The 12,533-nt window shown below is 50.5% G+C and overlaps 1 protein-coding gene across 2 annotated transcripts in view; it reads right to left on the bottom strand.

Annotated features, from left to right (window-relative positions):
- myo1eb (myosin IEb) overlaps positions 1-12,533 on the bottom strand; it is a 100,276-nt gene that overhangs the window by 18,590 nt on the left and 69,153 nt on the right. For both annotated transcript variants that reach the window (XM_059980219.1, XM_059980220.1), the window contains 6 exons: positions 10,207-10,305; positions 9,954-10,098; positions 4,401-4,515; positions 3,643-3,812; positions 2,946-3,091; positions 1,598-1,744 (listed from right to left, as the gene is read on the bottom strand). In XM_059980219.1, the coding sequence (XP_059836202.1) occupies positions 1,598-1,744; positions 2,946-3,091; positions 3,643-3,812; positions 4,401-4,515; positions 9,954-10,098; positions 10,207-10,305 (822 nt within the window). The remainder of the gene's footprint in view (positions 1-1,597; positions 1,745-2,945; positions 3,092-3,642; positions 3,813-4,400; positions 4,516-9,953; positions 10,099-10,206; positions 10,306-12,533) is intronic.

Here is a 12,533-nt window from a genome sequence, read left to right as displayed (position 1 = left end):
CCATCCTCCCGATCACCCCCATCATCTCATCCTCCCGATCACCCCCATCATCTCATCCCATCCTCCCGATCACCCCCATCATCTCATCCTCCCGATCACCCCCATCATCTCATCCTCCCATCACCCCCATCATCTCATCTCATCCTCCCGATCACCCCCATCATCTCATCCCATCCTCCCGATCACCCCCATCATCTCATCCTCCCGATCACCCCCATCATCTCATCCTCCCATCACCCCCATCATCTCATCTCATCCTCCCGATCACCCCCATCATCTCATCCCATCCTCCCGATCACCCCCATCATCTCATCCCATCCTCCCAATCACCCCCATCATCTCATCCCATCCTCCCGATCACCCCCATCATCTCATCCTCCCGATCACCCCCATCATCTCATCCCAGCCTCCCGATCACCCCCATCATCTCATCTCATCCTCCCTATCACCCCATCATCTCATCCTCCCGATCACCCCCATCATCCCATCCTCATGATCACCCCCATCATCTCATCCCATCCTCCTGATCACCCCCCATCATCTCATCCTCCCGATCCCCCCCATCATCTCATCCTCCCGATCACCCCCATCATCCCATCCTCCTGATCACCCCCCATCATCTCATCTCATCCTCCCGATCACCCCCATCATCTCATCTCATCCTCCCATCACCCCCGTCATCTCATCTCATCCTCCCATCACCCCCGTCATCTCATCCCACCCTCCTGATCACCCCCATCATCTCATCCCATCCTACTGATCACCCCCCATATTCTCATCTCATCCTCCCCGTTTCCCTGACCATCCCATTCGGTCCTCCCCATCTCCCCAACTATCTTAGTCCATTTTCCCCATCTTCCCAAGAATCTCATCACATCCTTCCCATCAGCCCAACTATCTCATCCCATCCTCCCAGCTCCCTGACCATCTCATCCTATCCTTCCCGTCTCCCCAACTATCTCATCCCATCCTACCTGTTGTCCCTATCATCCCATCCCATCCCCCTATCTCCCCTAGTATATCAGCCCATACTCCGTCTCCCCAACTATCTTATCCCTTACTCCCCGTCTCCCCAATTATCTCATTCCATCCTCGCTGTCTTCCCCACCATCTCCCTGACTATTTCCATGTTTTCCCCACCATCTCCAACCATTACACCCCATGAGACAAAGGAGCAAAATTAGGTCATTCGGCCCATCTGTAAACTCCATCATGGCTGATTTATTATCCCTCTCAACCCCACTCTTCTGTCTTCTCCCTGTCACTTTTTATACCTTGACTATTCAAGAACATGACTTGGCCTCCAGAACCATCTGTGGCAACGAATTCCACAGATTCACCACACTCTAGCTACAGAAATTCCTCCTCATCTCTGTTCTAAAGAGACACTCTTCTGCTCTCAGGCTGTGTCCTCTGGTCCTAGACTCCCCCACTACAGGAAACATCCACTCCACGTCCACTGCGTCCAGGCCTTTTAATATTTGGTAGGTTTCAATGAGGTCATCCTCATTCCTCAAAACTCCAGCAAGTACAGGCCCAGAGCCACCTCCCCGACTGTTCTCCCCCTCTCCTCCCTATCTCACCAACGTAGACGTACAGGTTGCTGAACCTCAGGGGCAGATTCCTCTGCGCCCGCTCCTGGTATCGCTTCCACAGGAGGCTGAGCAGCTCGGTCTTGAAGGTGGACTCCAGCACACTGTCGTACTGCGCCTCGTGCACGATGAGCAAGTCATCCTGAAGGGGGCTGTTGGGGTGGAGGAGGGGGGAGGTGAGCCACAGAACGATCCGGCAGGGCCAGTGGGTTCGAGGGTCAGACCGAGGGAGGGGAAGGAAGCGGTTTGAGGGAGTGGAGGGAGGGAAGCAGGCAAACGGACCGTCCTGCCCACTGAGCCCACCCACATCGTTTACTCAGTTCCTGCCCTTGTCCGTCAAGAGTTTTTCCTGTGACCCTGTGGGTTTCCTCTGAGTGCTGCGGTACTTCCCACAGGGGTTGGGGGTAGTGAGCCGTGGGCACACTACGATGGTGCTGAAGCATGGTAACACTTGCAGGCTGCCCCCAGCATGAGTGCGGACCGTTTGGTTAGTAACGCAAGCGATGCATTTCACCGTATGTTTCGGTGCACAGGTGACAAATGGAGCTAAGAGCTTCACAGCTTTGCAGTCCTGGGCGGAGCAGGGTCATGAGGAAGACACGTCAGCAGCTCTGCCTCATTACCCACCGCTTCATACTTCATACGTCACCGGGCTGTCGCCAATTTCTACACGCGTACCGTGGTGAGCATTCCGAGTGGCTGCCTCACTGCCTGGTACCAAGGCTCAGGGTCAGAAAAAGCAGCAAGAGGTTGTAAACTCACCTGGCTCCATAACGGGCACGAGCCCCCCCCACCCCCCAGCATCGAAGACTCCTTCAAAAGGCCATGGCTCCGGAGGGCAGAGGACAGGCTCTCTTCTCATTCCTGCCATACAGGGGCCTGAACGCACACACTCAATGTTTTCGGAACAGCTCCTTCCCCTCTGCCATCAGATTTCTGAATGGCCCAGGAACCCGTGAACACCACCTCACTGTTCCTACTTTGCTTTATGTATATTTCATTTAGTAACTGATAGCAATTCTTTCTGTATCGCACTGCACTACTACTGCAAAACAACTGCCTTTACAGCATACATCAGTGATAGTAAAGCTGATGCTGAGCTTTGAGGCATTCAGACTACTGAGGGTCATCAGGGGTCATACTGAACTTCCTTAGTCTTCTGAGGAACTATCACAGTTAGAATAATGTTTACTGACAATAAACAGTGACCTCCTATTCCGAGGCTGTGTTGCCTGGTCACTCGCTGGAAATTAATGTGTGCGTTGAAGGTTACAGTACACAAATCAAACAGAATGAATAAACTGGAGGGGCCGAACGGCCTCTACATTCCTCTGACCTGGATTGCCTGCTCACCTGAGGGAGACCGACTGGATCTTTGGAATTTCGATTTTCCGCTTCAGCACTTCCTTGATCGTGCCCTTCTCGGGCCCTTGCTTCACCTTCTCTCGGCCGATCAGGTAGAGGGAGTGCGGCGTGAGGATCAGGTCCTGCTTCATGCTCTGCGGGAGGAAAAGATTAATCCCAATGGGGGAGAGAACCGAGGGGGAGGGGAGCAAAGAGAGGGGGAGTGAGTGGGACACAGACAGTGAGAGAAGGAGACAGAGAGAGACTCTGTGTGTGAGTGTGTGTGTGAGTGTGTGTGAGAGAGGGGGTAGGTAGAAGGGGAAAGGGAAAGGGAGGGGAGGAGTGGGAGATGGGAGGAGGTGAGAGAAGGGCAGTGAGAGGGGGATGAGAGTGAAGGTGAGAGTGGGGGGTAAGGGAGAGACGGGGAGAGTGGTGCTGAGGGGGATGAGGGTGGTGGGGGGGAGAGAGAAGGGGAACAGAGAGGAAGAGGTGGGGAAGAGGGGGAAGAAGAGGTTGTGAAGGGGAAGGGCAAAGAGGGAGGAAGAGGGTGAAAGGGGGAAGGGGAGGGGAGAAGGGGGCAGAAGGGGATGGGGAAGGGGGAAGGGGAAGAGAAAAGGGGAGAGAGAGAGAGAGAGAGAGAGAGGGAAACACACACACACACACACACACACACACACACACAGGGGTGGGGACACGCGTGCTGTACCTTGAACCTGCGGTTGTACTTAAGCACGGTGTGTGCGAAGTCGATGCGCTCTCTGCGTCCCAGGAACTGCCGCAGCTCCGGGCGACTGTCCATGCCGATGTAATCGCCCACAAAGTTCCGGTTAATACTGTTCCTCCGCCTCTCCTTCTTGTTGAGGACCACGTCCGAAGCTGTGGGAGGTGCAGGGCAGGGCGGGTGAGACAAGGACCGTGCAGTGGTGGACAGATGGCATCTGCACTGAGAGAGGCCCTTCAGTCCAAAGTACCTGTGCCAGCCCATTTGGAGAGAAGCCAGCCAACTCTTCGCTTATTCAGTTGGAAGGTGGGAAGTTATGCTTAATTTGGTGAAGAAGCATCCTCTCAAATATTTCACTCTTCAACCTTAACCTATGACCTCTAGGATCTAGCCTCAGCAAACCTCAGTGGAAAAAGCCTGCTTGCATTTCACCCCTCATCATTTTGTGTACCTCTATCATTCTCCTATGCTCCAGGGAATCAAATCCCACCCAATTCATCCTTTCCCATAACTCAAAACCTCAAGTTTTCTGCGCTCTTTCAAGCATTGATATTTTTCCTGTAGGTAGGTGACCAGACAAAAATCCAAATTAGGCTTCATCGAAGTTTTATCCAACTTCAGCATAACATCCCACCTCCTGTATCCTGATTCATGAGGGTCAGTATGACCAAAGCTCTAACCAGCCCCCTCCCTCATCTCCCCCCCACACCAGCACATTGGGAAGACAGCTTCCCCACTCCTACCTTCCTCCCGCATCCGGACGTACTTCCGGACGGCGATGTGTTTGCGCCACGCCTTCTGGATCACCCGGGCGAAGTTGTTGAACTTCCGCTCCCGCATCTCCTCCAGCAGGAAGAGCTGCAGGGAGAGAACAGAGGCATCCTCGCTCACTCGGGGCTCTGTCGCCAGAGGTCAGCGGGCGCGGGCTCCAGACGGGCGGGGGGAGCGCTGGAGGGACGCACTGGGAAGAGGGGGATTTGGGTGGTGGTGGTGGGTGGGGAGACAAGGGTGGAGTTCAAATCTCACCCACACAGATCGTGTGACTGGTTCCAATCAGTCTGGCTGGTAGCAGGAAAGGACCAGTCAAGACCCCTTGGGTCCAGAGTCATAACCAGTATCATTATCAAGATTATTATCACTGACGCTGATTCTGCAGATGCTGGAAATCCAGAACAATGCGCGCACGCGCACGCACTCACACACTCACTCACACACACACACACACACACACTCAGTCACACACTCACGCACACACACACTCAGTCACACACACACACACACTCACGCACACACACTCACGCACACACACTCACTCACTCACACACTCACACTCAGACACACACTCACGCACACACACTCACAGTCACACACACACTTGCTCACTCACACACACACACTCACGCACACACACTCACGCACACACACACTCACGCACACACACTCACTCACTCACACACTCACACTCACTCACTCACACACACACACTCACTCACACACACACACTCAGTCACACACACTCACGCACACACACTCACTCACTCACACTCAGTCACACACTCACGCACACACACACTCAGTCACACACACACTCACAGTCACACACACTCACAGTCACACACACACTCACTCACTCACACACACACACACTCAGTCACACACTCACGCACACACACACTCAGTCACACACTCACGCACACACACACTCACAGTCACACACACACTCACTCACTCACACACACACACACTCACAGTCACACACACACTCACTCACTCACACACACACACACACACAGTCACACACTCAGTCACACACTCACTCACACACACACACACACACACACTCTCTCACACACACACACACACACACACACACACTCTCTCACACACACACACACACACACACACACACACAATGCAGGAGGAACTCAGCAGGGCAGTCTATGGAGAGGAACAAAAAGTCGATGTTTCAGGCTGAGACCCTCTCCATAGAAGCTGCTGGACCTGCTGAGTTCCTCCAGCATTTTTTGTGTGTTACTCTATCATGAAACTTGCAGCAATAAATAAATAGTGCGAAAGAGGAATCGGGAGAAGGTGTTCATGGGTCCCTAGTCCATTCAGTAATCTGATGGCAGAGGGGTAGAAGCTGTTCCTAAAACACTGAGTGTGGGTCTTCAGGCTCCTGTCCCTCCTCCCTCATGAGAAGAGGGAATGTCCTGGGTGGTGAGAGTCCTTCGAGGTGGCATCTTGTCCAACTGAAGCATGCAGTCACATCCTGCATGGGTTTAAGGTGAGTGGGGAAAAGTTAAAAGGAGATTCATGTTTTTTTACACACAGAGGGCATTGGTGCCTGGAATGTGCAGCCAGGGAAGGCAGTAGTGACAGTGGTATTTAAGAGGCATTTAGACGGGCACATAAACAGTGGGGTACATGGGCCAAGTCCAGGCCGAAGGGAATTCTTTAAATTGACAGAAACAGAATTGCATTGGATCATTTGCGAGAATCGGCAAATGCATATGCCACTGATTAACGGCACGGTGAATCGACTGGGTCTCCTATACGCGGGAGGCATTCCCTTCAACGTGCGGGCTTCTGAGTATGCATGCGTTTTGTCTTGTCGGACTGGGTTCGTAGCTACCACTCTGTGAGTTGCCCTGTCTGCACCACTGCTAACATGACCTAATTAAGACATTTAATCTATTACTTCGTTGTTGTTGTATAGGCGACACTGTGGACCAAAGAGCCTGTTACTCTGCTGCTCTGCTCTGTTTAATCAGGCAAGTTAAGGTCTATTTTTACTGATGACGTCAAGTTTCACGTCCAGTTCTACTGAACTCTTAAATCCAGATTTATTTAGTTAATTGAATTTAAATCCCTTGCCAGGATTTGAATTCCCGTCACTGTGCCTGTGGCCTGGTTATGAAAGAAGAGTGCTGTCGTATCTTATTAAAGATTGCTGATTAAAGCAAGACAGAAGGCCCCTGCCCCTGGCCACCAGTCCTACACACGAAGGGTGGGACACTAGAAGCTGCAGGAATTGTAAACTCATTTGGCTCCATCATGGGCACCAGTCTGCCCAGTATCGAGCACGTCTCCAAAAGAAAATGCCTCAGAAAGGAGGCGTCCATCACTGAGGACCCGTCACCCAGGCCATCAGGGAGAAGGCACAGGAGCCTGAAGACACATACTCAACGTTTCAAGTACGGCTTCTTCAGTGTCTAGCATCACCTTATGGGCGTACGATCTCTGGAGCTCAATCTCTTTGACTCCATCTCTGGAGACAAACTATTGACTGACATCTTTTATAAACCTACTGATTCCCATGGTGATCTTGACCATAACTCTTCCCACCGTGTCTCTGGTAAAAATGCAATTCCTTTTCTCAGTTCCTTCGTCTCCATTCCATCTGTCCTCAGGGTGGCTTTTCGTTCCAGGGCATCAGAGATGTCCTCCTTCTTTAAAGAGCGGGGTTTCTCTTCCTGCACCATTGATGCTCACTCACATCTCCTCCACTTTCCAAACATCCGTGCTCACCCCACCTTCCCACTTCCTCCCCGATAGAGTTCCTCTTACCCTCATCTACCACCCCGTGAGCCTCCGCATCATTCCCTGTAACTTCCGCCATCTCCAAAGGGATCCCACCACCTTTACCAACCCTCCCACCCCCGCTTTCCACAGGGATCTGCTTGTCCATTCGTCCCTTCTCACTAATTTGTGTTCTGGCACTTATCCCTGGAAGCGGCTGAAGTGCCTCACATGCCCGACAACCTCGTCCCTCTCCTCTGTTCAGGGCCCCAGTCCTTCCAGGGGAGGCTGGGGTCAGCTACCGCGCCTGGTCCTCCCGACGTGGCCTCCCCCACACTGCTAAGACCCGTTGTAAATTGGCGAACCACTTCATTCAGCGCTTTTGCTCCACCTGCCTAAAGCAGAACATCCCAGAGGCCTAACATTATAATTCCCATTCCCATATGTCAAAAGATGGCGTCCTCTTGTATAAGAATATAAGAAGCAACACCTTATATTCCATCTGGGTAGACTCCAACCTGATGACATGAATATTGATCTCTCCTTCTGGTTAAAAACAAAATCCCCCCCTTCTACACCTCACCCTGGCCTCTTACCTCTTCTCACGCCTCACTTCACTCCTCCTTCTCTAGCTCTTTATCTTTCCAACCCACCTACCGTCATCTATCACTTTCCAGCTATCATTCCACCCCTCATCCATCTTTTTATTCTGGCATCTTCCCCCTTCTTTTCCAGTACCAAAGAACGTCAACTGTTTATTCATTTCCATAGATGCTGCCTGTCCTGCTGAGTTCCTCCAGCATTTTGAGTGTGTTATATTTATTGTGTTTTTAAAAAAAATTATTGTGTTCTTTATGTTATTATTTGTGCTGTATCATATCTAGAGAAACAATTATTTTGTTCTCCTCTACACTGTCTACTGGAAATGATATTAAGCCATCTTGAATCTTCTGCAGGCAAGCATAATGTGATCCCTGTTTCCATCCAAGGGGTCAGTGTGGACATGGTGGAGGATTACAATTACCTGGGGATACCAATTGACAATAAACTGGACTGGTCAAAGAACACTGAGGCTGTCTACAAGAAGGGTCAGAGCTGTCTCTACTTCCTGAGGAGACTGAGGTCCTTTAATATCTGCTGGACGATGCTGAGGATGTTCTACGAGTCTGTGTTGGCCAGTGCTATCATGTTTGCTGTTGTGTGCTGGGGCAGCAGGCTGAGGGTAGCAGACACCAACAGAATCAACAAACTCATTCATAAGGCCAGTGATGTTGTGGGTGTGGAACTGGACTCTCTGACAGTGGTGTCTGAAAAGAGGATGCTGTCCAAGTTGCATGCCATCTTGGACAATGTCTCCCATCCATTCCATAATGTACTGGTTAGGCACAGGAGTACATTCAGCCAGAGACTCATTCCACCGAGTTGCAACACTGAGCGTCACAGGAAGTCATTCCTGCCTGTGGCCATCAAACTTTACAACTCCTCCCTTGGAGTGTCAGACACCCTGAGCCAATAGGCTGGTCCTGGACATTTCCACTTGGCATAATTAACTTATTATTATTTAATTATTTATGGTTTTATATTGCTATATTTCTACACTATTCTTGGTGCGGCTGTAATGAAACCCAATTTCCCTCGGGATCAATAAAGTCTGTCTGTCTGTCTGTATTCCACTCTGGAGTCTTCATTTGCCTCCCAGACCACGAACATCTGCTAAAGCCCCCACCTACCCCACACTCTCTCTCCTCTCCCAGTGGGCAGGAGATACAAAAGCCTGAAAGCTTATACCATAGGCTTAAGGACAATTTAGACCCCAGACTCTTGTATGATAAGATGGACTCCGGGCCTCACAGTCTACCTCGTTATGATCTTGCACCTTGCTGTCTACCTGCACTGCACTCTCTCTGTAGCTGTTACACTTTATTCTGCTCTTGTTTTACCTTGTTCTGCGTGGCTAATATGAGAGGGCATAGTTTTAACGTGATTGGAGGGAAAAACCGTGCCTCTGAAAACCCCTTCCCCCATCACCTTCAAATTCCTCCAGCATTTCCTGAGTATTGCTCAGGACTTTCCGCATCTACAGAATTTCGTGTTAAAAATCTTCAGCCTTCGTTCTTTTGGTGGCTTGGGGGTGTGGGGAGAGAGTCAGGACAGTCAGACAAATTGAGATCCCAGTACACACGTGAAAGGTGCGAGGAATTTCAGCGGAGGGGGACGGTAACAAGAAGATGATTAGCCAGTTTTCCTGAGAAGCTGAGAGTGGGAAGGGTGGAGGGAGTGAGTGTCAGCGATGAACCCTCCGGGAACTCATGCTACGACATCACAGTAACGTAGCAGATAGCGTAACGCTTTACCGTGCCAGTGAGCCGGGTTTAGTTCTAGCCATCGTCTGTACGTTTGTGCATTATTGTGACCGCATGGGTTTCCTCTCTCATTCTGATGACATGCGGTTAGGGTTAGTAAGTTGTGGACATGCTACGTTGGCGCCAGAAGTGTGGCGACAGGCTGCCTGCAGCACAATCCTCGGACTGTGTTGCTTGTTGATGCAGAACAGCTCATTTAACGTTGCGTTCTGATGTTTTGATGTACACTTGACAGATAAAGCTAAACTTTTTAATCTTTTAACAGGAGGGCAATCGCTCAATTTTCCTGGCAGGGAACTCTCTGGGAACTCATGGTGGTATGTTAGCCAATCGAACACTATCAGAGTGCAAAGGGGAACGGTGGTGGTGTGGGGTCGAGGGAGGACAGTGATGCACTCTCGGGGAACTCACCGACTCCGGTGCCTTGATGAACACCTTGTGTTTCCCAAGCTGGAACTGGTCCTGATCCATATTGACCGACCGCAGCAGGTGTGTCACCCCCTGCCTCTCGTCGCCCCTCCAGCTCGGCCACGTCTCCTTGGTCAGGATGGCGTACCTGCAGTGGGAGCAGGCGAGCAGTTACCGAGTCCGAGGCAGGAAGGGGAAGCCGACCCCATAACCCACCCCACTACGCCGGGACACAGAGTGCGAGGGGCAACGTTACCTCTGGAGGAACTTGTGGAAGAGCCTTCGGTAGGCGTAGCCAGCCCGTCGCACGCGGATGTTTTCACTCAGTCCCAGGTACTCAACCTGATGCTTCACCCTTGGGCAAGAGGAACAGAAGAGACCTTCACCATTCTAGACATCAGCAGCAAACACCCGCAGGTCCCTGGAGCAGCCTGGTGATGTACAGACCTCGGGGGCCCAACGTCTGATGGTCTGAGCCATGGAAGCCCCACGCCCATGAGTGAGAGTGGGGAGCCAAGGACCAGAGGTGGCCTGTCCTGGGATTGGAGACCTGTCTGTGTGTGTGACTGAGTGAGTGAGTGGGAAAGGAGCTTGTTTCGATGTCCTTGTCTTGTTCTGGTCAACAGTGTGACATGCTAATGTTGTCCTTGTCTTGTTCTGGTCAACAGTGTGACATGCTAATGTTGACACCAAGATGTGTGGGGGAAGAAGCTAAAAGGCCACTTGTTCCAGTCTTGATGAAAGAGCTCTACCTGAAAGGTCAAACGTTTAGACCATAGCCAAAGGACCAGAATTAGGCCATTCAGCCCATTGAATCTGTTCCACCATGCCATCATGGCTGATTTTTTATCCTTCACAACCCCAATCCCGTCTTTTTCCCGTAACCTAATCAAGAACATAGCATCCTCTGCCTTAAATGTGGCCAGATGACGGTCTCCACAGCCATCTGTAGCAATGAACCCCACAGATTCACCACCCTCTGGCTAAAGAAATTCCTCCTCATCTCTGTTCTAAATGGACAATCCTCTGTTCAGAGGCTGTGCCCTCTGATCCTAGACTTCCCAACTGTCAGAAAAATCCTCTCCATATCCACTCTGTCTAGGCCTTTCAATATTTGACAGGTTTCAATGAGATCCCCCCTTCCCATTCTTCTAAACTCCAGTGAGTACACGCCCAGAACCGTCAAACATATCTCATATAACACTTTCATTCCTGGAATCATTCTCGTCAACCTCCGCTGGACCGTCTCCAATGCCAGCACATCTTTTCTTAGAGGAGGGGCCCAGAACTGCTCACAATACTGCAGTGAGGCCTGACCAATGCTTTATAAAGCCTCAGCATCACATCTTTGTTTCTATAGTCTAGTCCTCTTGAAATGAATGCTAACATTGCATTTACCTTCCTCATCACTGACTCAACCAGCAAGTTAACCTTTAGGAAATCCTCCCATGTCCCCGTGCACCTCTGAGTTTTTATTTTTTCTGCCCATTTAGAAAACAGGCCATGCCTGTATCCTTCTACCAAAGTGCATGACCATGCACCTCCCTACACATACTCCATCACCACTTCTTTTGCCCATTCTCCCAATCTGTCCAAGTCTTTCTGCAGACTCCCTGCTTCCTCAACACAACCTGTCCCTCATCTATCTTTTTATCATCTGCAAACTTGGCCTCAGTCATCAATTCCATCATCCAAATCCTGGACATACAACATAAAAAGGAATTGTCCCAATACTAAACCCTGTGGAACACCACTTGCCACTGGCAGCTAATCAGAAGAGGCCTCTTTAAACGCGACCCTTTGCCCTCTGCCCAGTTAGCCAATGTTCTATCTGTGCTAGTATCTTTCCTGGAATATCATGGGCTCTTTATCTCGTTAAGCGGCCTCATGCCCAGCACTTGTCAAAGGCAGTTTGAAAATCCAAATAAACAACATCCATTGATGCTCCTTTGTCTATCCTACTATTAGTTACCTCAATGAATTCCAACAGGATTTTCAGGCAAAATTTCCCCTTAAGAAAACAAAACATTATTTTATCATGTGCCTCCAAGTACCCGAAAACCTCATCCTTAACAATGGACTTCAACATCATCCCAGCCACTGAGGTCAGATTAACTGGTTTACAACTTCCTTTCTTCTGCCTCCTTTCCTTCTTGAAGCGTGGAGTGACTTTTGCAATTTTCCAGTCCAGAACCATTCCAGGAGCTAGTGATTCTTGTAAGATCATTCCCAATACTTCCACCGTCTCTTCAGTTACCTCTTTCAGAACCCTGGGGTGTACTTCACCTAAAGTGACTTAGTCCATAGGAGCAGAATAGGCCATTTGGCTCATTGAGTCTGCTCTACAATTTCATCCTGGCTGATCCCTTCTTCCTCTCAGCCCCAATCTCCTGTCATCTCCCTGTATCCCTTCATGCCCTGACCAATCAATAATCTACCAACCTCTGCCTTAAGTATACATAAAGATTCAGCCTTCACAGTTGCCTGTGGCGACAAATTCCACAGATTCACCACTCTCTGGCTGCAGAAATTCCTCCTTTTCTCTGTTCTAAAAGGACACCCCTCCTTTCCCCACCACAGGAA

This window comes from Hypanus sabinus, chromosome 9, assembly GCF_030144855.1.
Source record: "Hypanus sabinus isolate sHypSab1 chromosome 9, sHypSab1.hap1, whole genome shotgun sequence".
Classification (NCBI taxonomy): Eukaryota; Metazoa; Chordata; class Chondrichthyes; order Myliobatiformes; family Dasyatidae; genus Hypanus; species Hypanus sabinus.
Note: the sequence above shows the minus strand (reverse complement) of the source record. Positions and strands in the feature narration are given on the sequence as shown.